Source organism: Poecile atricapillus, chromosome W (genome assembly GCF_030490865.1).
Source record: "Poecile atricapillus isolate bPoeAtr1 chromosome W, bPoeAtr1.hap1, whole genome shotgun sequence".
Lineage (NCBI taxonomy): Eukaryota > Metazoa > Chordata > Aves > Passeriformes > Paridae > Poecile > Poecile atricapillus.
The window spans coordinates 50,293,056-50,319,813 of NC_081288.1; the positions used below are offsets into that span (position 1 = coordinate 50,293,056).

At 38.8% G+C, this 26,758-nt stretch overlaps 1 protein-coding gene across 6 annotated transcripts; it reads left to right on the forward strand.

The window, feature by feature from the left end:
* Window positions 1-816: 816 nt before the first annotated feature.
* On the forward strand, window positions 817-10,378 carry LOC131591447 (leucine-rich single-pass membrane protein 1-like). 6 transcript variants are annotated; one of them, XM_058862162.1, is made up of 6 exons: window positions 817-1,549; window positions 1,633-1,745; window positions 2,326-2,508; window positions 3,772-4,020; window positions 6,861-6,998; window positions 8,720-10,378. In XM_058862162.1, exons 4-6 carry the CDS (start codon window positions 3,894-3,896, stop codon window positions 8,866-8,868), a joined length of 414 nt encoding a protein of 137 aa, XP_058718145.1. In that variant the 5' UTR covers window positions 817-1,549; window positions 1,633-1,745; window positions 2,326-2,508; window positions 3,772-3,893; the 3' UTR covers window positions 8,869-10,378. The 6 variants fall into 6 exon arrangements, with proteins under 6 accessions (XP_058718145.1, XP_058718144.1, XP_058718141.1 ...); XM_058862161.1 differs by lacking the exon at window positions 2,326-2,508 and adding an exon at window positions 2,908-3,080; XM_058862158.1 differs by lacking the exon at window positions 2,326-2,508.
* The last annotated feature ends 16,380 nt before the right edge of the window (window positions 10,379-26,758 follow it).

A 26,758-nucleotide genomic window follows, 5' to 3' on the forward strand; every position in this document is an offset into this window, starting at 1 on the left:
AAGATCTATAAAAGTGCTTGTTCAAGTAAACATTCTTAAAATGTTTATCAGCAGATCAAGTAAACATTGAATTGAAAACAGCACTGCCTCCTGGAAACTGTTGCCTGCTCTGATAAGGGAGAGTTGGGTTTGGGGTGGAGTGGTTGGTTTTTTTTTTCCCCCTCCCAGTTTCTGATTACAGCTGAACCTATTCCAGAAAGTCAATGCTTACTAATGTGTTGTGCTTTCTACTTTACCCTCTTTTTTTCACCCTTCAAATACTCCCCTATGTAAGAACTTGTTTGGCTTGCAAAACTGATCACTTGGACTACACAAAACTTTGATGATGAGCTCGTGTCAGTGTCATACAAGCAGAGAAACACCTGATCCTTGAACGAGGTGAAGCTGTGTGCCTGTACTTGCCCAGCCCAAGACCATTCCCTTAGGCTACACTGTTCCTTGGAGCCAGCTGTTGTTTCCTGTGGCTTCTGCATAGTCACCTTTGGTGTCCTTTGCCAGGCACTTCTGATAGCTTCCTGCCCAGAGTTTCTGCAGCACCTTCTGGCAGGGGGCCAAGCAGGTGCTTGCTCTTTTCCCACTTATGCTGTAGCTGCTGCCCACAGTGACCCGCATAGCATCCAGGGCTGTTGCAGAGGTGGCTCTTCTGCAGCCCTGCAGTCATCCTTTGGGTTTGCAGACCTTTTCAAGCTTAGAACTGGAGAGGCCTGGGTCCTTCTCTTACATTTTTATTGGTGTCAGGAGTTTTTGGGGTATGGAAATCACTGTTGTTTTGTTTTTGGTTTTATTTATTTGTTTTTTTTTTTTTTAGTTCTGGCTTGCACATCCTTATTTGGAGGGAGGACTTCCAGGAGCCTTCTACAGAAAGGGAACAATTCTGAGCAGCAGAACATGGCAGCTTAGGGTGGGAAATATGAGTCAGGCTGATTATTCTGTTGTTTCCTGAGAGATAAATGTGTTTATGGGCAGTTTAAAGGGATTCAGAATTTTAGACATGGGAGGGCTTCAGAAAGGATTTGTTGTTTTGAGCTGCAGTCCCTCTGTCTGTCAATACAGCATGCTGTAACACTGCCTTCTGCAATGTCAGCAAGGGAAAAGGTGATCAAAAGAACTGTCAACAAAGGATCAATTACACTACTCACCACCAGTTCATCAGAGTTTAATCTTTCAGCAACTAAGTATGCCAGGCAAATTAGTCCACCATATAATACTGTTCCATTTGAATTCATAAAGTATATGGGAGAAGGGGGGAAAGGTTTTTCTAGTCTGTGACTTTAAAATACTTATGACTGCAATACTGTAGATATGACTCTGCTGCATAGCAAACTGGTTACTCATAGCTACAGTGTTGCAGATATGACTCTTCAGCGTGGCAAATGCATTTCAGACAAGCACTAAACCTGAGAGGTTTAGCACTAACCAAAAGGTTAGTGAAATACTGATCATCACTAACAACCCTCATTCTCCGTGATGGGATATTATCATGACTCCAATATAATAAAAAAGAGCTGTGTATGTGCTGATTTCAGTTTTAGCAGATCAGTTTTGTGAAGTGAGTATACTTAGCCATGTTGAACACTAAATATAGACTGAAAGGGGCTGTCTGTTTCATAGCTATCTTTATGGGTACTGCAGGACTCCACAGCTTCCTATGAGACTAGAAGTAGAGAAAGGAACTTCAGAACGAGTTTTCTTCACATGATTTTCACTGGCTGATTTCTTCCATACTGGCACATTACCTGAATGTTGTAAGTAATGTTTCATTCTCCTGTTTCTTAACCTTTTAGATTTTATTTTCTTTTTTTTTCTGTAAAGAACTTTCAGTGTGTTCTCATTCTAAGTTTTTCTTTTTACCACAACAACTTAGGAAGAAATTTAAAAGTTGCATTGGGGAAAAAATTCTTTAGGCAAGGTGAAAGTACAAGATAAAGTGAATCCAAAGGTCCCAATGTTTAGATTGGTTTGTTGGGAAAATAATCAAAACTTTTGTCCAGTGACACTGATGTTGTATCCTTTTTCCTTTGGCATGTCAATGGAATCAAACTAATGTAATATAAACTTTTTTGAATTAATAATGGTAATCTTCACTGTGTTTACATGTACAAATACTTAAATAATTAGTAGCAAGTGCAGAAACATATAATTCATAAGACTAATAAATCAAAGGTACTCACATTTATTACAGCTCAAGTTGTTAAGAAGAGTCTTCCCTGAAGCTGCAGGGAGGCATTAATCAAAATAGAGAAACAACTGCTCTTCGCAATCCCAAAAATAACCATCAGCCTTTGTGCACAAAGTGGTAACGTTTAGCACGCTGCTCAAACACAGGGCTCCATAGTGATTGCATTGGCTGAGGATGTGGATGTGGGGAGACAGCAGAACAGAGCGAGCTTTGGTGGGGATGTGGCTCACAGACTGCTGCCTGGTACCATGTCATGTTCTAGAGGAAGGACAGCAGGCACAGCCCTCTGTCCTGAAGTTACTGCTGCACACCTAAAAATTATATACTAGGTAAGATTAACCCCTATTATGCCATCTTTTCTGCATTTTCTTTGTGCTTTGAAGCAGCACTTTTGAACAGAGAGAAAAAAAAAAAGTTGTAATCTTTTCTTATGGACTGTTAAAAAGAAATGAAAGTGTCCATATAGTCCTGTCAGTCTCCACTAGCAGGAGAACAAGCCCTGTTGTCCCGTTGTCAGGATTGGTTTCAGTGCTTGGTCTTCAGACTTACTGAGGCTCACTGAATGTCTACTTTGTGCTTAGATTTGGGGGAATTACAACAATCTTCTGCATTTGGTTTGATGAGGGAAAGAGTGAGTATTGTCTGCAAACCATTAGGGCTAAAATTTTAGGTTTTTAATTTAAGTGTTATATTAAGAAGTTGGACACCCTGTGTTCTGTATTCCTCAGAGAGGAAGAGAAGGCTCAGAAGCATGTCAAGAGGACAGTTCAACCCTTCTAGGATTCAGAAATCACCCTTGGGTGCTTAACACATGTCATCAAGGGAGGTTTGCATCCCATGAAGTGCTGATTTATGTTGGCAGATAAAATTGAATTTGGGAGCTTTATAAAATACTAAATGGGTAAGATGCATTCTACCCCCAATTTAAACTAATCTGTGGGGGCTCCCTCCTTACATTCACTAGCAAGAAAAATATACATTTAGGCTGTGATTCTAAGGTGAGAAAGATATATCTTAGAATAAGAGGGATATTATCTGGAGGAATATATTTTTCTTCAATAATTACAGAGGGAGTTTTCAGTGACAATTGTAGACAAACATGCCTACTTAGGGTGTCGGCATCTCCTCATAGCTAGAAGTTTCTAGCTTGTTTCAAAAGACATTTTTGCTATCAGAGTAGTGTAAAGAAAAGCAAAAGACTGATAAGGAATAATGTGCAATACATAGAAGCCACTTCCCTAAAAATGCTTATTTTCTATATATAATCTTCTTTCAAAACTGTATTTATATTAAGGATCATTCACTGAGTTCATGCACCCGGACTCTACAGCGAAACCGTTTTTACTAACTGAACCTCCTGCAGTGCCTTTTTTAAAGCAAGGGCTATTAGTCTGAAGAAAAAGCTTTTTAAATTTCTCCCAAACTGTGTGAAGTAGAAATGCATTACAAGACTACTATTTTTTGTTCCATTTTCACAAATAATAACTTCAGTGATTTTCCAAGGTGTATAAACAGACACATACTCTTGTTGCTTATTTCTACATTCATACCCGCTTTCCCTGTCTTATCTCTCAATTACTTGATGCTGAAAGAAGAGAACCTGAATGACATCCTTTCTGGAAGTGTTAGTGACGGTCTGGCTTTCACTGTGGTCAGGATCTCACACCACCTCTTACCAAGTACTCACCGTATTAAAGGATAATATACTAAGACAATGGAGAAGCCTCCCTTGGAATTTAACCTGCCTGATACTCATGAAGAAGGAAAACTTTACGTAGTTGATTCCCTAAACAACCTAAACAAGCTAAATGTTTGCCCAGCTGAATCCCAGCGTTCACTAGGTATGTATGATAGGTGATCTATGCATTTCTATGTATACAATCCATACTGTGCGTCACTGAGGTAACAGCCTAAGAGGCCAGTAAGTATGCCAAGCTCTGTACTGAAAAATGTATGAAAAAGATTGAAAATGGCATAATTTAGATCAGACAATGATTTAGCTGTCCCTGCTGAGTATTTCTGCTTAGGTTCCTGAAAATCTTTCCATTTAGTTAGGGATTTACTGTCAAACCTGAACTTATCTTGCATTTCAGTTGGGATTTATGAGGTGATCACTTGCAGGATAATGTCTCTATAGTAATGTCCAATATACACTTACAAAATAAATAGCATCATAGCTCTTCCCAAGCACTAAAATTCATATCTGGCAATAGAAGCACCTGAGAATTTCTGTTCATTCCTTTAAGACATATCTCCTAAGAACTCAAACCAGTTACCTGAAATATCCTGTGAAAGCCTTTTACTCTCTGGACTTTCTTTACTTACAGTTTCAGTTATGTGAAGAAATTTATAGATCAACAGCTATGTTGAAATGTGTTTTGAGGGGCCATAACCTAATCATGTTCTAGTTATGGGTCTTAAATGTTTTCTAATTACTTCTGTTTCCAAGTCCCCTAACTTCTCCTAATCCAACTAGCTTGAGTGGTACTGGTTTCTGCATTTAACACAACATTTTAGACACAGCGTACTAAATTCTGATATGCAGATTATCTTGATATTGTCTCTTCTACCCATAGAAAATAAGACAATGATGTACATAAATTTTAACTTTAAAGAAACTCAGTGTAACTGTTTTGCTTTCTTTTGCAATTTTACTGGACAATATTACTGACTTTTCTGGTAAATATACAAGGTTCTGTGGAAACATATGTGATTCTCTGGAATAATCACATTCATGCCCTTCCCTACATTTCAACAGTAAAAAATAGTAGTTTAGTAAGTATTTTATTCATAAATTTGTAAAACCCTTTGGCTCCTTCTAGGATTCTTTTAATGTAGCTTTTAAGCTTGGAGAGTCTGTAGATATCTCATCCTGTCAGCTACCTTACTCAGCAGCATAAACTCTAGTTCTCTTGCCAGAAAATCACAGACATGTCAAAAGCTGTTTAAAATGTATATACTGTTTGGTTGTTTCAGTAGAAGCCATGCAGTAATTTCATGTTTAAATGATAAAAAGTTCCCACTGTTTGCAGTTTGACAAGAATGTGTGCTCACCAATCCTCACAACACTGCAGCCTGGCATGCTCAGCCTGATTAAACAGTAAGAAGCATTCATTAGGCAGAGTGAGCTCAGAGCACTTTTGAGACCACTATTGATAACTTAGGATGCCTGGCAGGCAGCAGTAGCAGGCCCTGCCCATCCCTATTATTCCGATTACAAAGCAATATTGGTGCAGACACTTAGTGTGTAGTACATTCGTTATGAATGCTAAGGGAATAACAAGAGAACCTCAAAGGACAAATAGGAAAATATTTCAGCTTACTCATGGACAGGAGTGGGTTAAACACAAAACAAAGAAAACCAGAGATATTCCCTGAGATCTACCAGCTCAGTGAATTGCTCAGCCCTAGGCAGGGTCATTATTAAAGCGTTATAATGGCATATACAGCCTTTCCTCAGCTTTATCATTACAGGCTCAGTTGCAAAGATCTCAGAGATTTCCACCAGCTAAAACAAGAACGTGGTCTAGAAATACATTTTTCACAGATGCACATGCTACTCTCCCTTTCAGAATGGCAAGACACCAATTACAGAAGGATAAATTACAGTAATTTGCATGTAATTTTAGTATGTATGAGACTGACACCAAAGTGAAATTACATTAGCTTCCTCCTCCCTTCAAGACAGAAAATAAACCCAAATCTTTGTAAATTACTGCAGTAGTACACAAACTTAAGATTAAACAAATCTGGCTCAAGTGTAAATTTTTTACATTCACATGAATTTCCTCATGGTGTTCACTTGACTTGATATCTTTGGTGCTTTCTGCCACCTCACATTGATTGCAACTCTTTCTATGAGACTGACTACTGACTTTCCCTATATATGCGACACATTCCTTAAAAAGCAATGAACTGGCTTGTTAAGCTGATTCAAGGTCAACATTGCAAGTGCCTTTCCTTTTCCCCCTCATTCTTCCTGTGCTTAAAGGACAACATATGTAGTCCATATGACAGTCTGTTCCACTCTTGACAATTGCGAGCATAGGTACCTAATTTTTTACTGGAATGAAGCCAACAAATCCTAAAGATGAAGAATATTGAAAACATTTGTTTTAAGATAAAACAGTCAAGACCTACATTCATTCTATCCAACATTAGGAGCTTAACTGAGATGTTTACTTTGGGAAATTAATTGTCCCAGGGATACTTCTCATTAAACAGAAAAAGAAGCATACCTAGAGGATGAATATGTACGTTGATTTTCAATATGAATTTCTCTTCCATCCCTATTGAAAAGGTTAAATGCAATCAAACCGTTACAAAGCTGCCTGATGAAAACTTCATTGCAACCTTTGTATGTGTAAAATGACTGTAAAACTCTAAATCGTAAAACAGGTCAACTTCAACAAAACACTGTACTTCAACAACAGAAACATTTTTGTTGAACGTGTTCTAACAGCTATGACATATAACATAGGTATGATTTTTTATATTTCCAAATTCAAGCTGAGTTCATAAAGTTGATTTCTTCCCTTTTCATAAAATATCAAAACAAAACCTGTTGACCCAATATACGATGTATCCTGCATCATTTCATGAAGCCAGAAGCATTTTTTCATGCTTATCCTAACTAACCTTGAAAAATTGAATCACCAAATGATTTGTCATCTCTTAACAGATCAGGAAGAGAACACTGGTGGTACTGGAGAAAGTGTGGCAGGAAGCAGCACAAGAAACCAGTGTTTGTTCTTCGTCATCTTTATTCTTACTTTGATCGTCAGTTTGGCACTTGTTTCATTTGTAATATTCTTAATATGTAAGTAAACTAAAGAGTAGTTCTTAAAAATATAGGGTCAATTGCAAAAAAAGAACTTTGCTGAAATGTGTCCTGCTACCTTATAAAATTCTACTCCTGTATTTGTGTGGTCAAAGGCTTTGGCTGGGCACTGGATCATGCTCCTAGGGGCAGAAGCACAGACAAACAACACTCTCTCAGGGCTAAAAGGCACAATTTTATTCTTAGTGCTAAGGATTTGTGAGCTTTGACATCTGTGAAGAATTTATCTCAGCAGCAATGTACTGTGTTGCTAAAAATGCTGACTGGAAATTAAAATTTAAGGGTAATTGTATGACAGTGGATACTTTGGCAATGTGCCTTCCATTCATTTCCAGATAAAACTCAGTATTGGGGTCATTCCACTGAAACTGGAATTCCACCCAGGCTAACATTTAAATCAGGCTACCTGAAGCAAGACCTGACACTTTGTCATCAAAGTACTGACTGGAAATTGATTTGGAACTAAGAAAGTCTTAAGCATAAGAAAAAGAATTAGACATTTATCAAGATTTGCATGTAGCATTGAGTCTGTAGACACAATTACTGTTCCAACTTTTAGGGCTGATCAGGCAGGTTTAGCTAAAGACATGGCTGATTAATGGAACCGTTGTCATCTTGGGGTTTTCTGAGCTAATAATATTGAACAGACTCTGAGGTGCATGATTTCAATTTATAAGTCTATTTTGAAAGAATTGGAACCCATATGAAATCAAGATTTCTTATATCCTCTAGTAGGGAATTTGCTGAAACATAAAGAAAATCCTGATTATTCTTTTAGGCCAGGAAATTCTAGCCTTGACTAAATTTTTTTACAGGCACTCAAAGAAATATCAGACAAGTAAAGAACATAAAGTAGATTTTGAGTAACATGATTGTAAAATCCTAATTGAAATATATCGTACTTGAAATTCAGATTTATTTAACATGGAGCTGCTAAAAGTAGAGACTTGATATAGAAAAATTAGGATTGGGTTGCTTTAGTGGAAAAAATTATAAACTAAAGTGAAAAACTTTGTTATAAGAATTAAAGCAGTTTGATTTGGGTCAGGTTGGTGGAGGCCTGGAAACTGATTTCCAGTCGTGTTTCAGTTTATGTTACTACATTTTATTAGATACATATATATATAGTGTGTTATATAATCAGACATGTTTGTAAACCACATGCACAGATTCATTTAGCATTGCCACTATTAAACTTAAGCTTCAAAACCCATGGGTAAATTTTTTAACTTCAGAAGGTCAAAATAAAAATAGCTCTAAAAGTGCATATTGGTGTGCCAGAGAAGGCTGGCCTTGAAATGCCAGTATTTGCAATAATTTTTTCTTTAATTTAAAATAAAATATACACACATACTTAACCACAAATTGGATTTTGAAGCCCCTAAATAAGACATTTCCCTGTGCACACTAATGGATATGTTCCTGAAAACTGCAAAAATTATCTGAGCCATATATGATTTTATTACTCTGCACTAAACTAAAAAAAAGAATCCAGAAAACAAGCAAAAAATAATGTAGTGAGCAGGTAAACCCACCAGATGTATAACTAACTTTTTATTATTAAGTTCTGCAGTTGTGTTCTTTTTAAATAATTTTAGTCATCGTAATTCCTTACAAAGTCTCACAGAAATACAAGTGAAGGTAGTGATGCTCTTGACTTAAGTGTTGCCAATTTAATATGGTACATTTTCCTTTTCAAGTTCAAACTAGAAATGAGGTGGACCAAATATCAAGCAGACTACTATCTGAAAAGAAGAACATAGAAGAGCTGAAGAAACTTAACAATATTATATTAAAGCATCTGAATCAATCCAGAATTAAGGAAAAGCCTTCTGATCTTCATGCTTAGCATTTTACCCATGCTGAGCTCAAAGTCCCTGGAGAATAAATCTTTGGAAAGGAATTCAGCATATTCATAACTCAGATATTTTCGCATATGGCACACAGGTTGCTGAAACATGGTTGCTGAAACATTTCTGGAAAAGATAGCTGAATGAAAAATATTAGAAAATAGTATTTTATCCTGTTTTACGTGGACATAGATTTGTCATACTAAGCCCATATAATTCACAATAAACAATGGATTGTCAGTTTGGGGCAAGATTTCCAGATTCCCCGTGCATTGTAAATCACAGAGGTAAGGACCTAGTTTTATTTTAAATGTGAATGATCACAAAAAATCACGAGTTCTGTTCACATGATTCCAGCATGACCTTGTTCACTTAAGCTTTCTTCTGTTACCTTTGTACAAGCTTTCTGTTTGTTTCTATTACTATTTGTATTTAAGGATAACTTCATATTTCATAACTTATAAATAAATCCATTTCTGGTCTAGAGTTTTGTAGCTTTCCCTTCTGTGCATCTAAATATACTGATATATTATTATTTTTGTGAAAAAAAATAAAAAAAATCAAAACCATCCCAAACTTGAATAACAACAAACCCTTTCATAAAATGCCACAATCAGCCTAAATTTGTATTGGCAGAGTGAGTGTCCTATTGCCTTACATGGAAAATGTTTTTAGTGGACTCAGTCTGGTAACGTCACAGCATCATCACAGCCACTCTATCTCATAGCAATGCCAATACACTGTACTAACAATTTTCAGGTGAAGCCCAAGTGTTTTTATGAAGAGATGTGGGGACAATACTTCATGTTCTTGTATTCTGCCCAATATTTGCTGCTGCTTATCATCAGAGAAGGGCCAGATGAAATATGGTTGGAACTTTCAGGATTTTAATGTTGAGTGATAGCTCAGAGGCTAAAAGGAGCCACCCTCTCTGAATTTACACAATTGTGGAGACAGACACCTGAAAGTGTGATCACATAAGGGACTGCTGGCTAGCTCTGTCATTTTTAGTATTCAGAACCTTCTACTGAAATATATATTAAGAAGGCTCCTCCATAATCATGCAATAAATCGGTTACTCCCACCATGATGGTGGAATGGCAGCTGACACTATGGAATATGTCCAACATCATCTTTTTTACTTAAAGTTCTCATTCTCATCCAATTCTTTCTTATGTCTTCTTGACAGTTTAACAAAAAAATTAACCAAAGTCAACAGCTTGCATTGCAGTCTTCTTTTCCAGAATTCATGATAGTCCTTTCTGTGATGACAACTTTGTTGTCTGCAACGAAGTGAAGAACTAAGTCCAGGAGAATTTCTTGGTATCACTCTACCTAGATTTGCCCACAAATTCTATTCTGCTATTATGAGTGCATTGCTTTACACCTATGTTTTACATCACTATGTTTCTATTTCCTTATTTTTATTTTCCTGATGCATTACTGTCAGGTTATTCACATGAAAACAGTGATGATTGGTTTCAAGAGTTTATTATTCCTGACGTTACTTCCCAGCTGCTATTTTAGTTATCTTCTCTGGACGTCACAAGTAGTTTTTACAAAGGTTGCTAATACAGCTATCAGAGAATATCAGAGAATGATAAAAATAAGTGTAGAAAACTTGTAAGGAAAGGAACCCTGAAAGTCTAACCTAAACATCTTTCTGTAGGTGCTGTTAAATGATAAAAGGTATCTTAAGACTAAAATCATGACACTGGAAGTGTTGCTTCTCTGTTCTTCTCTGAGCTATCACCTGCTTTTTAGTGACAGTATTAATTTCTCATCTCTCCCACTCCCATTGTAGCTCCTGTTACTGCTCTCAAGCTCCTGCCTTGCGTTGACACACATTCATACTTGTGACCCAGGGAGAAACACTAGTATTTGACACTCAGTGTATCTCAAATGTGGATTTGTCGCATCCCTCATGGGAATTGCTGGTAGAGCAGTCTGTGGTCCACTAGAAACTGATACCAAGAGCCAGTAGACATTTTTTTTCTGTCAGGAAACTGAAAAATGTAAAATGTGTGCTAGAGCAACAAAGAAATGAGTTTTCTCATCTCTCTGATGTTATCCTCAAATATTCTTAATCTGGTCATTCAATCAATACACATAATAAATCCACTATTTCTGTCTTTGCTATTGATTAGAAGTGTTGTTGTTTCATTCCATGGTTTCATCCTGCAAGATGGTGAGTGACCTCACCTGCCCCAGATTTATGACCAGCGGTGTCATAACAATGTACAGTTATATACAAATACAGGCATGCTCAGTGTCATACAGAACTGAGGCCTCAAATCACACTTTTTATATTTAATTGCTTCCTCACTTGCAGTGATCAGCAATTAAAATCAGTGACTGAAAAAGTGCAAAGGACAAATGCTGATTCTGCTAGTGCTGCTGAAACATACCTATTGTTGGGAGATACTTGCAGACACAGAGGATGTGAGGTAGCATAGCTTTTGGCTGTCTTTGGCTTCTCAGCTCAACTTAACAATAATTAACAATATCCGTTTACTGTCAGAACTGTTTCTATATGTCATCAGAGCAAGGGTTGAGAGCAGAGTGCCACAATCCCTCCATCAACACTTTCTGGAGGATCCCCTACAATCTCCTTTAGAGGAACTTTTTGGCCTAATCTACTGACAATGAAGTAGTCTCAAACAAACCAATAGCTGACTCTTAAAACCTCCTACAAATCTGACCCTGAAGTGAATTTCAGCTTAATTCATAGGCCCATAATCCTTATCTCAAATAAACAGCTAAGTAAACACCAAGCTCCAACTGCATGTGACATAACCACTGTGCTGTATGCAGATGTTTCAATGTTTCCTGCAGATGTGAACAGATCTCTGTTCCTGTATAGCTGCACATCTCAAGAGCCTTTGCAATGCCTGGTATTAAAACCGGAGGAAGGTGATTTGATGGCTTCATCTTACAGTAGTCACAGCTGTTCTTGGTATAACTGCTTCTTCCCTTTTTCTCTTAGTTGCAGGCTGTAGAGGAATCTACCCAAAGTAATTAATTCACCTTTCAGCAATTCCAGTGTAAATGAAAAGAGTGCACTGAGGGTTCAGATAGATTTCACAACATGCCAATGACACTCATCATTCAGCACTATCATTGCTGAAATGACAACATGGTGTCAGAAAATTTTCTGCTGAATAAACCTGGACAATGTTAGAAAAGTGCTGGTAAGCAACGAGGAAAACATGGAATACTTAACTAATAATATTCCTTCACCTTCCATCAGAGGCATCATCATGCCAGTCCCTGAAGGGGTGGCTGAATCTTTAGGTTGTTAGGTAATATCAGTAGACAAAATACCTTCTTGCCTTGGTTAGCTTGCTGAGAAATTCACCCCTTTGTTCCAGATATCCACATCAGCTCTTGTTCTTGTTAACCTCAAACCATCTGAGAGTATGTGTGGAGAGAATATACATTACTAAATAGTTGAGGGTCAGCTGGGGCAGGCATTTGCTTGCCTTGCTTAGGGTCATGTTACCTTGAGAATATCACCTTGTACTTGGCCTTGTGCTGCTCTAGAATGAAACAGCTCAAGCTCAATATCTGCAAACACCATGTAACAGTTGAGGGCAAAACATCTTTTATAGATACCTGTCCATGTCAAAGGTTACATAAATCTGAAAAGTGGGCACCTTCAACTGAAAATGAGACACATACAATAAAGAGGGATTTGAAGGGGCAATAAAATCCATCCCTTTGCCTGACAGTAGCCTTCAATTAACTAAAACGATTCCTGACAGAGGCTAGTCTATTCATATTGTGAAATATTCAAATAACAGACTGTCCTTCTAATGTTCAACTAAATGAACATGGTTAAATCTGTTTTTCCTGAAGTCTAACTAAAATTTTCCCTGACGAAATTTAAGCCTGTTATCAACTGACCAATTCCTTGTGAACATGAAAAATAGTTTGTACCTTACATTTTTTCTTTTTTTTTAATATTATACTAACTGCAAAGCAATTTTAACCTTGAGAAGGGTTTTTTGCCCTCTGAGATACTTGAAATTTTAATCTAACATTTATTCTTAAAGTCTAGTATGAGTTTGGTTCATGTGCTTTGTTCACTGGTAACAATACAAAGCTGAACATGGGTTATAAAAAACAATAATGGTGAGGTGTGAACTCTCAATGTGGAAAAAGAGAAGAGAAAATACCAGAAGTGGCAACAGGATTGTCACAAGTTTGTTAGATCACACTCTCTCAAAGGTGATGTGTTGTGTATGGTACACAATCCAAACTGTTCAGGAAACCTAAATATGGTCAAAGTATTTGAAAAATGAGCAGAATGGAATAATGTTGAACAAAGACAAGAGCTATTATCAGAACACAAAGTATACGAAGAGCAAAATCCCGCTTTGTGGGGTTTTGAAGTCTTTGAAGATCAAATACTTGTTTTTGTTTTATCAAAGCATAGTCTTGTAAAATTACAAAAGACTGCCTGCAAATACAAATTTTCAGGTTCAAAAGTCTAGGTTTTCTTATTAATTTTATCCTGTCTGACTGGAGTTTCTGTTCTTGAGATACAGAACCTACCCCACTGGAAATGGTAGCAAAGCAATATGCTCTGTGAAACTTTTACTGTTTTAAAAATATTTATTTTGACAGTCAAAATTGCAACTAATTCTAATTAGAACTCTGATAAAGCAAAACCTAAAGCACATTCAGTCCATTACATGTTGCTGTTCTTATTTTCCTGACATATAAACAGGAATACTAAGATTTAAAGAGAGGGATGGAGGGGGTGAGTGTACTGTCACTTCCTCTGGGATACATAAGAAATAATAACACTGAAGCCAAAGAACTTAGTCCTATTCAAGAACCCAATCAATCTTAGAATTTAAGAAAAGCCTTTTATAGACTCTATTTCCGATCCTTTCTCTGGTTTCTGGGCCACACTTCAGTGATCAAAATGCTGTCCACGATTCACTGATGAGCCAGCAAAACCCCTGAATGGTAATGAGAACCTTCCAGTAGAAACAGTCACAGCACAGTGCTGCTGCTAATTTGTCACTGTGAGGCAAGCTGCATTACACACAAGGGTGAAAGGACAATTTAAAAATCAATTGCCTGCCAATTTAAATATCTATTAATAATTATGGGTTTGCTTTTGAGTTCTGCACTGCTCATTTAATCTTAATATCTTCTTCACCACATAACTGACTTTGGAAAACAGTGTCTGTCTACAAGGTGACACGAAATGTTGAAACTCCCAGACACCCTTTACTCCTCAGCAAAAGCTCATGGATAATTCATTAACTTCCCATTTTTAGGATTTTTTTTTTTTTGGAAGCTTTACTTTTTTCTTAAAGCAACACAAACCTTTTCTTCAGACAGTCTCCCTGAGCATACATTATTATATGAGTGGATATTCATGAATTAAGGTAATAGGACAATGAGTAACGGGTCCAAACTGAAGGGAGAAATTTTAGGTTAGATATACAGAAGAAATCCTTTACTGTGAGGGTGGTGAGGCACAGGAACAGGTTGCCCAAGGAAGTTGTGGATGTCCCATCCCTGGCAGAGTTCGAGGCCAGGTTGGATGGGGTATTGAGTAACCAGTTCAAGTAGCAGGTGTCTCCATCCATGACAGGGGGTTGGAACTAGATGACCTGTAAAATCCCTTCCGACCCAAACCATGTTATGATTCTAGGATTCTATATGTAGATAATAACAAAAATATTTTTAGTGATTTTTTTAATAGAAGTTATGACATGGATTCTGTCCTTTCATGAATTCAGATTGAATGTGTGCTTGAGCTGCTATTTTGATCTGAAATAGCTTTTAGGTTACACTTCTTGCACGGATATGATGAATCAATGCCTCAGCTCCCTGAGTTCCTAGTGTTTAGGACCTGGCTTGAAACTACATTCAGCTTCACACAGAAACCCGCAGCAGGAGGATTCCCAGCTGTGGGCACCGAGTCAGCTCGCTGAAGTGCACGGGGAGTGAATGAAATCCAGGGAACTGGTGCAGCACCTATAAACAAATAAATACCGATGGACTCACTTAAGGCCTTCTCCTCGAGGAAGCGTGGTACTGACAACACATCGAGATAAACTGATAAAAGCGGAAAGACTCTGGAATTTGAAAGCTCTTCCCTAACGCTGTTCACGTTTTTTGTGTCTCCCGCAAGAAGCGGCCTCCATCCTGCTCAGTGCTTCGGGTCTGCAAACGCGCGCTGCCCGCTCCCCTCACAGCGCCCCGCGGGCCATCCCTGGCGGCCGCGGACAGCCGGGCGGCCCCGGCGGGGCGGGGGGACCCCGGCGACGCCGAGGAACCACCTTGGCACCACCTTGGCACCACCGTGGTGGCACCACCTGGCAAGGACGGTGCTGCTGGAAGGGGCGGGGAGCGGTGCGGCCGGGTCGGAGGGCTGCGGGCGCAGAGTGGGCCGAAGGTAAGCGAGTCGGGGTCGTGCGCCCCGGCCGAAAGGGTGCCCGTCAGGTGGTCAGAGGAGCCAGGTTCCTTCAGTGGCTCTCGCCTTCTTTTTTTTCCTCTTCCCCCGCCCCCCAACTCCCTGCCACAAGCGCCAATGTCTTTTTAATGAATAATTTTTTGCTCCTTTGATGGAAGTTGTCGTGTACTCACCAGGTTTGCAGATGGAGAAAGAGCAAGAGTGCAGTTGGTCAAAAACATTACCTTGAAGAGAGAGAAATATGATCTAGTACGTGTAAATATGTACCATCAGCATGTACTAGTGTCGGTATGCCTTTTAGTATTTGCAATTCAATCACTGCTGACTCTCACCCAAGGCTGGTGAAGCTACTCTGCTGGGGACTACAGCAGCGCACCAGGGGGGGGTCATGATCAAATCAAGTCTAAAAAGGGAATTAATGTAAGTGACCTTTGAAATGTACCCAAGCCTTTCAGCATTCCCTTTCACAGGAAGGAGGGAAGGAAGCAAGCAAGCAAGCAGGCAGGTGAGGCCTGTACTGGAAGATGAAAATGGACAGAGAGATTGGGTCTGGCAATCCTGGAAAACATGAACCTCTGCTTTGGCCTTGTATGGGGCACAGATGGGTTAGGGACTGTCACTGGAGGAACCTTGTCCCATCTTGGAGGTGGGGAATGGGCATTTTTGAGGTAGTGAAGCTTGTTGTGTGCATGGGGAAGGTCTGTGGTGGCCCCTATGGGTATGTGAAATGCAGCCCTGTCTAGGTGGCAGATGAGGCAGGGGCCCTGTGCTCAGCATGTGGCATTGGCCAGGCCTGGGAGCTGGGGTTATGTTTTCTGAGAGGTGGTTACCTTGGATCTAATCTATTCAGCATTATTTTTTCTTTCTTTAGATTTGTAAAATGAATTTGTAAAATGACATTTTGCCAGTGACTGGAATGGCCATTCACATGCTGATGGAGAATGTACTGCTACTCCTGTTAGACGATCATCGACATGGAGGCGCACTCTTTGGCACAAGCATTTAGGCATGTGCGTTGATTTGGAGATGTAGGCCCTCTGGAAAATTACCATAATACCATAAAGGGGCAATTTTATATCCATGATCTATTCACTCATTTTGAGATGCTGAATTTCTTATGCCACTTTAAGAACCCTTCCCAGTACACCATAAGGCTAGTAATGATGGGTTCCTTCAATAAATTTCTTCCATTATGCTTTATGAACCCTTGCTACAAATCCCTTTCTGTATGAATGTGGGATTTGTAGTTTGAATTTCTATCATCCTACTGAAATAACTAGACTACCTGTCTCAATATGATGTCACTATATAGTATTTGCCATCCCAAAGTAGCCAACAAACTGCCTCTTTCTGCTCTTGAAAGGAGTAGTTAACACTACAGAACTCTTCAAAATGGGCCAGTCCTTTCTGAGAGGCTGCATCTACTCAGATTTCCTCTTAGGGGACCTCTAGTCTGGGCTCAGTCCCCGCTAGATTACTGTCATCACACTGATTCCATTGTTCTGAGCAATTGAAACCTGTTGCAGCTTAAAATATTTCAAGACAAACTCTTGCTTGTCTCCTTAAAGCTCTCATCCTAGTGTATAAGGAATTGTAACTAGTATTTATAGTCAGTTTAGCTATCCATCTTGGCAGGAAGTGAAGCATCTTATTTGTAAGAGATATCATGACGATTCTGTGCGTCTCAATGCAGAGCTCTTTTTCCATTTAAATGACAGCAGTCTTCACATTTTTGCAACCACAAAAGTGTTACACAGTGCAATTGAAAGGAACACTTACCCTTCCCAAACTGTTGATATAGTCTTCTATCCTTTACTTAGGAATAGCAACTACTAATACCATTACTTGGCATGCAATAACCATTTGGAAAACTTTCCATCCAGATTTTCCTTGCCAGCTCCAGGTGTCCTTGACAAGTAAAAAGTCTTTATGGTAGTTTCCAACAATTTATGCTGCATAGCTTAGTTCTAGTTCTTTGTTAGATATCTAGAAAAGCAATGGGGTTTCTCATTTCTAATTAAATTGCTGCTTCCTGGGGGATTCTTTTATGAGTACCACAGACTGTACTCCTCGCTTGCTGTTAATTTCTTGCCAGCTACTCATGCACTGTGTTTTCTCGTTCCTACTGCAAAAACATCAACTTCATATGAATGTCACAGAATCACAGAACGGGTCAGGTTGGAAGGGACCACAGATCCAACCTCCCTGCTCAAGCAGGGTCATCCCAGAGCACTTGGACCAGGATTGTGTCCGGATGGCTCTTGAATGTCTCCAGTCAGGGAGGATCCACAGCCTCTCTGGATCTGTTCCAGTGCTCAGTCACCTGCACAGTAAAGAAGTTCTTCATATTCAGGTGGAACTTTCTGTCCATCAAGTTCTGTCCATTGCCTCTTGTCCCATTAGCTGGCACCACCAAGCAGAGCCTGGTTCATCCTCTTTACACCCTTCCATCAGAAACTTATAAACATTGGTGAGGTCCCCTCTCAGTCATATCTTCTCAACACTGAGCAGGCCCAGCTCCCCCAGCTCTCATTGCAGGAGCAATGCTTCAGTCCCTTACTCATCTTTGTAGCTGTCCACTGGACTCCAGGAGCTCCATGTCTCTCTTGTACTGAGAAGAACTGGTCACAGCATGCCAGATGAGGCCTCACTAGGGCTGAGTAGAGTAGGATTACATTCCTTGACCTGCTGGCAGTGCTTTTCCTAATGCATCCCAGGATACCACTGGCCTTATAGGACCCCAAGGCTCTCTGCTGACTCAGGGACAGCTTGTTGTCCACAACACCCCCAGGTCCTTCCCCGCAGAGCTGCTCCCCAGCAGGTCATCCCCAGCCTGTGCTGGTGCCTGAGGTTATTCTTACCCAGGTGCATCCTAACTGCTGACACTTCTACTTTAAACATTTTCTTTTTCAAACGTACTTTTTCCATGTAAATGGTACAAGGTTAAATGTTGTCACTGAGAGCTACATTTAAATGCCCTGTAATTTGAGAGCTGTAGCCTTCACCTAGGAAATAGGAAGCAATAGCTAAAATCTCCTTATGCCTACCATAGGATAGCTGAGCAGCCTCTTGTTGAGCTAGTGGACAAAGTGGAAGAAGGGACAATCACACTATCACTGCCTTTCTTGATTTCATGATTTATCAGAAGTGCTCTAAACACCTGAGCAGACTGGGTACTGTAGGACAGAGTGATGTGGAAACAACTAATTTCTGAATTGTGAACTAGATGCTGACTGACCACTATTGTCAGGAGAGTTTATTTAGATGTTCAGGAGGATATTCTGCAGAAAAGGTGTGTTTGCATACTTCCAAAGTTACATGGCAAATTAGCTGGAGTTTTGAAGATCTCAGTTTTGAACACAGGTGAATGAAGTGACAGCTGGAATAAAGTGCTGGCAAAAAGCTGCATGATGATAACATTCAAAGAATCATTATCAGGATAAGCTAAATAGTGTGAGGCATCTAGTGATGAGAATCAGATAATGGCATTGTTTGGTTTGATTTTGTGGTGGTGTTTTGTTGGTATTGTTTTTTTGTTTTTGTTTGCAGTTTTTTTGGGTTTTTTGTTTTGGGTTTCCCCCAGAGAAAACAGTAGGACAAGTCCTACTAAGATCAGTGGGCACAGGATTCTTCTGATTAATTTTTCTAACTGTATGATGTAAAAGGAAGAGAGTTTCTTAACCCTATTCTCTTACTGCTGATCAAAGCTGGATCTAAAAACTAATCTTTTCTAAGGCCAAAGGAAGCATCGTGCTCACTTTGAAAGAGGTGGGAAGGAAGTGGATACTCCATAGGTGTGTAAGACTTTCCTGGCAGCAAATAGAAAGAGGTGATAATAGCAATTGCATTTGCCTTTCATTAACCCCTGATTTGATTTGGCATTTTGGTCTTGGCACCAAAGCATCTTGACACAGATTATTGATTGCCTGAATGAATACAGTGGGTTTTGGCATAGCTTGCACTTGAGGATACACTTAAGTGAGGATGAGGGGCCCCTGTGCAGCAGGGGAAGGGAAGCAGGGGCATTTATTGGCAGATCTTCATCAATGTCTTTACGCTTTTCAGTTTTCCTTCCACATTATAAATCACTTAATGGAAAACACAGACACACAGTTCTTCTATGTTGAGACGTATTTTTGTGGAGTATATAATGTCTGACAGCTTCAAGGAAGTTTTTATACAGCTTGGCACAATCACCAGCTCGTGAAAAAAAAATAAAAAATTAGTACTTTAGTAATAACTGCTGGTAAAAGGGGCTTACAATGGGAAGGTTTAAACAGGCACTAAGGGGAAATCTGAGCAAAGCTTTTTAGGCGACAGTACACACTTTTCCCACTAGGTGGTGGAAATCTGCCACCATCCAGAGCTTTAAAAAACAGGAAAAAACCCACATAATTATGAAGGGCAGGCTGAATTAAGATAGAAAATAGCTGTAATAACAGCTTATGATGTATCGATTAAAATGAGTTCTCTGCCTGTCTAAGAGACAATCATAGAAAATTATTCTTAATGTTATCCCCGACACAAAGGCAAAAATGTCAGTTAGGGAGGTTTTCTGATGTTTTAGAAAAGGAAATGAAAGGATAATGTAATCTAAATGAATTCTTTCACCCTTTACACAAGGACTTTCATCTGTAATTTCAGAGACAGGAACTCAGGAAACAAATTTCTCATGCATTTATTTATCTTCAATTGCCAAAATGTATTTTTTAAATTAGCAGTTTTAATTAACATGCATCATAGATCTCTCACAGCTCAGGACTTGCTACCATGTAAGCATTGTTTCTAAAGGTGTCCTCATGGTGGCAGTAAAACAATCAATTATTTAACAACAGATTTGAAAATTGCACCATTTTATGTTGTTTTTGGCATGATTCATGGCTGAAACAGCAGGGACAAAGCACATACTCTGGTGCTAACATCACAGAAGGGACAAGGCTTTGGTAACTCTTCTAATCCAGCACCAACAGACAACTGTTGCTGACTTTATTCCATGCATTTTTCTTCAAAGCTACACCCAAGCCATACCTGGCATATGATTTGTGTTATAAGATGAAAGCAACTATCACAGTTTTCAAAGACATTGAGGATGTACTGTTTTCACTGAAATTCATGGCTCTTATCTCAGCAACACATCCCAGAGGTGAAGTCATCAACACAACATTTTGGAAAAAAAAAAGGTGATGAGACCTTCAGCTACTGAGATGCAGCTATTCAGTGCTCTTTTGGTCCTGCCAATGAGGGTCATACTAGCCCTGCTTCTCCACAGCTTGCCAGGGAACATGATTTTGTCATTTGATCTCTGTTCTTGGCCTGTCTGATCTCTGAGCAGCCTCCACATTGTGTGGGTACCCACTGATCTGTGCAGTGGCTGTGGTTTTTGCTCTTACGGCTGAAGAGGTCTTGCATTCCTAAGTTTGACTAACACCAATTTCCTTACCTTCTTCTGAAATACCTGCTTCTGCACTGTTCTTCCACCCTGCTCTCCTTTATTCTGGAGTCAGACTGTGATTTCTGATCGTGGTTTATGTAGTGGTGTTGCAAGCAGGGGGGCTGTGCAGAACCAGACTAGCTTCACACCCAGTAACCTTGTAGCCAGAGATTGCTGGTCCTTCTGTTCACACATTGGTATGCCAGGACACCTGGCTACATTTCCTACCTGATTGCCAGACCTTAGTGGGGCGAACTTGTACTCAGTGGTTATTCTGAAAGTAGCATAACATACTCTTCAATGAATTAACCATTCATGGACTTGCCTGGTTATGGAAGCTGATGTACTTTTTCTAGAGGTGAGGTTTGTTTGGGTTTTTTGGAGATAAATATTGTGCTGCTGCTCAACTGAGGTCTAACCCAAGTGTGCCGGGTACATATACACTAAAATTGCATGCCCAGGTTAGACCTGAAATGCAGTACTGTAGTGATGAATGACAGCAAATCTCTAGCTAGCTAGCAAAACTTAGACAGGTGTGATCATAACTAGATTACTTTTCTCCTATTAATTAAAGTTGGGTTGGTTTTTTTTTTGTTTTTTTTTTATGGACCACTAATAACCACAGCAAATAATACATTGAAAATTCTAATCAAGGAGAAGGATATCCCCTTTTTATTCGTTTTCTTGAGTGTCATTCAAAAAGTTAAGTTTTTTAAGAACACAAGATGGCCTCATTTTCTTTTCTGCCTAAATATAAGGAGGAGAATTTCTGCATTCCACAGATACTCTCTAATAGTTTTCAGAAATATATTATTCATTAAATGTTGCACCTAATTTTAGGTATCTCATTTTGCAATGTTATCCTTCACCCTCAAAAATATAGTATCACTTACATAAAGGTTATTTTAGAAACTTCTATTACACAGTATCACATTACCAATCCAAGCCATTTTTTCTCTATGTAGTGACTTCTAGCCAGGACAATATTATTGAAATGCAGGAGTTACAGTACTTTTCTTCAACTTTATTTGGAGGGGAGATGGCTTTTTTAGGGCACCTAACAGCATCCTGCCAGTGTATGTGGGGAATGTGTCAGGGAGGGTGAACCAGACTCTACAAAGCAGTGTGTGGCAAAATGATGAGAGACAAGGAGCATGAAGTGCAATTGAGAGACGTTCTGACTGGATAAAAGGTGAAATTTTTTCACAAGGACAGTCAGGCACTGGTATGGGCTTCTTAGAAAGGCTGCACTGTCTCAATCTTGGAGTTTTTCAAGAACTGTTTAGATAAAACCTTAAGGAACTTGCTCTGAGCTCACAGGTGACCCTGCTTTGAGAAGAAGGTTGGACTACCTTCCAATCCTAGTTATACTATGATTTTTTTTTTTTTTTCACAATTGTTGACATTATTAATTCCTACATGTACCACAAGACAGGAGTTCAGTGCACCTGTCTTTGGTTTGATTCACCACTGGGAGGCAATACTACTGCCAGTAACTCTGGTGGCCCAAGGTCAATTTGCCAGGATGAAATATTCCCAAGAGATTGTGGATCACTGAATTCAACATGGCATCAGATGATTTGTTGGAAAGTCTTCTTAGAGATTTCTCTTGCCCTAGCATTGTAACTCTGAAGAGAGATAAGCACAGCAGCAATCTGAAGAAACTGGGGGTTTTATCCATTCTTGTGTGACTGGTGTAATTGTGTAGCTCCCAACATGAAGTAGTTGCTCAAACTATTTACAAGTGCTGCATACGTTCCCTTTCCCTGTGTCTAGTGTAAACTCTTTGTGGTAGGTGCTGGGTTTTTCATCTTGTATTTTGGCTAGAACAAAGCAAATTCAAATTCAGATGGTCTTAGGAATAATATAAATAAACCAAATTAATGATACTCAGGTCAGAAACATGTACAACACATCCATGCATCAATGGTAATTGGAAGCTGTTGTAATTCCCTTAGTGCAAGAAGGAGGAGAGCAAGGTAAGCAAGAGGCCTGGAGGACAGAGCACTTCATATATTAGAGTACTATGAAGCCAATCACTCTGGCTGGCTGCTTAAGAGCTGTGATTTTTGTAATTCATACCGCTATGGCAAAAGAGGAATTTCAGAACTGTGAAGATGACCAAAGGACAGGTAGAAAGTGAGAAGGAAACTTGATGGAGGAGTAATTGTACTCTCCTAATTCCTATATTCTAAATGGCTGTCCATGTGTGAAAAGGAAAATGGCAATACCTGTTAAAATAAGAGTATTAATATGGAATTGAAGATAAATGTGTGAAATGAGCTAATAATAATAACAACAATAACAATAATAATAATGCAATTATATAATTTGTGTGCATACTTGTGTTTTCTGAGAGGCTGACAAGAGTTTTATGCATGAGTGGAACTAGTAGAAATCTATATGTGTCTGTGAAGAACATTGTGACTCCCATTTCTTTGGGAGAAACAGAAATAACATTTAAAAAGTGAAAAAGTATCTATTAGTATTGTTACATCTGGATAAGGGAGCTAATGCTGGTGCACCAACACTTCTAGCATTTTTTGATTTCTGAATGTCTGAAATATTCTTTTCCCATGAGTTTTTAGGTTACACACAGACATATGCATGTGTATGGACATGCTCAAGTGCACACATGCAAATAGTATTAAATTCACATATAGCTAAGCACATAAAGTGGAAAATTAAAAAAAAATGTTATTTCTCCTCTAAAATGCCTTAGTTCTTACAGACACAGTTGCAAAACCAGATTAAAAAAACCCAGAAAGGTAAGGTCATACAGATGTAACATTTCATTTTAACATGTACTTTTTTAGGAAAAGTGATCACATTTACTCTTGATTTAAAAAATGCTTCTATCCAGTGGGGGCAATTTTATGCTAGACTGGAAGATTGCTTGGTAAGCATGAGACAGATTCCAAGTGTTAAGTGACTGATGCTGAAATGATGGGAAATTGCAGAGTGAACCTGTTATAGGAGCAATTTTCCTATATTTCAAGGTCCAGAATCACATAAATCCCTTTTTAGGCTCCCTAAATTTATGATTAAAAGAAATTGTTTCACCTATTCTTGTACTGAAAATATCCCCTCTTCTAATTTCTACCATTTTTCTTTCTACCATGAAGCTGGTTTGAAGAATTTTTTTTCAATTTAATAGCCATCCTGATTTTAATTTTACCATATAAATGAAGAGAAAAATCTGCACCCACAGACAACAAGAGTACTTTAACCTGTTCACAGGTAACCCAGTGGGTTTTCTGTCTTTTTCTATGAATTTTCAACAAATACTAACAATAATTTGAAACTTTTTGTACAGATTTCTGTCATGTGTAAGATCACAGTCACCAACCATCACACAAAGCTAGGACAGACAAGGCTACTGATACCAGTTGCTTAAATAGTGAGTGCAAGATTGCATCAAGCCTTCTGTTAATTTCTGTGGTGGTGAGAACTATAGTTTTTTCTTTTGTTACATCTGAATCAGTAAAATCTTCTGCTCATCTGAGCACTAGCTTCTTTCCTGTAATGTTTTTCCCATATGGATACAAATGTTGAGTTTTGCCACTGACTTCAGAGATTTTCACCCAGTTATATCTAGAACTAGGTGCAGATACGTACCCAGAACCTCTTGGGAACTTGCCAAGTGACTAGAGCTGTATCTGTCTCCCTGTGACTCCTGGGAATGTTAGTTCTGTCTGAAATACTGTATTCCCTAAATGATACAGGAAAATGTCAGTTGAGACAATACAGTACATAAAAACTTCTCAACTCCTTGTTGAGGATTATGGGCTAAGAGCTGGACCTTCCATATCCTGTTAGCAATGCTCTAGGTTGCTGATTGTATATATTTCTTTTCAGTCTTGTGTTCTGAATTTGTATATGAATAATGAAATATTCACTCTTGGTTTGAAGTGTCCAGTTTCACAAAAAAGAAGGGAGAATGTCCCTTAGTGCAGATTACTTGTAGCCCTGTAGAGACAGCACTCAGCTCTGTGTGGGCTCCTGACACCCTGAAGCCAAAGAGCTCAATTTGGATTTGCCTGCCCTGCTCCTCGGTCCCTGAGGAGTGCAGAGGAGGCACGGGGGGAGTCCTGCTGCCTCGGGGATGGGCTGCAGGGTGAGTGTACTGCCCAGCGCCACAACTCCCCTAGGACCTGGAGCAGCAGCAGGGAGGGAGGTTTCTAGGCTCACCCCACAGAACTCTGCCCTCAGATTTGCCGAGGGAAAGTAGAAATCCTATTCTGAACCACTGTCCTTGGCCGACATTTACAGTTTCTTAAGACGCCCATGGCATGAGAACTATAAAAAAAGAACACTGCTAGTGAGAAAGAGAAAGAAAATGGGTCCAACAGCAAAGGTGAAATGAAGAATATGACTGAATTTTACTGGGACATGCATGTGAAACAGAGGAGCAGAGCAATTTCAGTGCAGCCCAAATTGTTTTATGCACTGTCAGCTCTCGTGTTGGATATTAACATCATTCGCTCTATAGAAGAAAACTGATATAAGCAGCAGGTATCATCACGTGAACAGACTTAAACCAAATTTTTGCAGTACTTTTTCAGTGCACCCGCTCATCTGATAAAAATATTTTGCAAGAGCTTCAAGTCCTGGAAGACCTCCAATCACTTTTGATGTAATTTTGGGGAAAGTTTTAATAATAAAAAATATTTTGATTATATAAATAAAATCATTCTTTAGATCTGAAGCTTGAACCTTTGCCCATTTTCTGCTGTTTTGAAACCCAGAGCATGTTAAAAATATATTAAAATGTTCAGTGCTTAAGAGAATATTTTAGCATTCTGAAATCTCTCTTGGGACTGTAGTTTCAGGCTTCCGTTTTATTGATATCTTGCTAGAAATGATTTCATAAAGATTTCTAAAGGTTTGAAATATCCAGATCTATATATGATTGTAAATTAATTATACATTGGAAGTCCTGGAAATTATATCAATCAGTTTTAATTTAGATTTGTTACTCAAATCTAAAAAAAAGAAATCAAGGTAGGCTGAGATTGATTCTACTTTTTCAAATCTACTTTTAAAATAGTGGTATTTTATGATTTTTATCCAATACTGTGTTATACCTTATTGGCTAAAAATGATAAAGTGTAGTTATATTAGAATGGGATGTTGAATCAGTCACAGAATGTGAACTGCTACAAAAGAGAGAAAATAGGCATGAAGAACATCTTAGCTGCAGGTTATTGCTTTACAGTGTTTTACCATCTATGACTTTTTATATAGAAATAACTTTCTAGAGAAAGTTATGCAAAAGTTATGAGAAAGGAGCTCACTGTGAGCCTAGAAATGCCTTTTGAATTTTATACAACAAACAGATGAAAAGAGCTGATTCAGTTTTATATTTTTATTATTTCTCCATGCCAACTATCTCTAATGTAGCAGTTTGAAGGATCTAAAAATGTTCTACATAGCAAACATCCTGAGCAACCTCAGGCTGAATACAAATGGCACAGTTTAATTGAAATTCCATTTTTGGTATCAATTCCTGCTTCCTAACAAATGTGAGAAAGAAGCTGTCCTTACTTACCAAAGCTTCATCCTTTTTGATGTATCCTCTGTGGCAATTAGGTGGTAACTGGCCAGGCCAAAGTTGTTCTTCCTCAAACACTTCCACTGAGTATAGTTTGAGTAGAACAGCTATGGAGATGCCTGTGGAGTTACAATAAGTGGGATTCCCTGATGATATGCCAAATAACAGGCTCTATTCACTTTGCAGCAGCAACATCCAGTGTAGTTGCACATTTATGTGCAGAATTACTGGAGCTGCACCGAAACAAAAGCAACAGGTGTGAACTGGGTGTTGTGACTTTAGTGTGTCTATGAAAGGATTAGAGTTGAACAGAGAGGCTACAGCCAAAAGATATTGCTGTATATTAAGGAATGGTGCTGTGTTTGTTTTTACTTTAGAAAATTTGGAAAAGGCATAATTATGTGTAATATAAAATAAGGCCTTTTCTTTGTTGTCCTCTGTAAGCTGTAGTCATTTGCTCAGTAC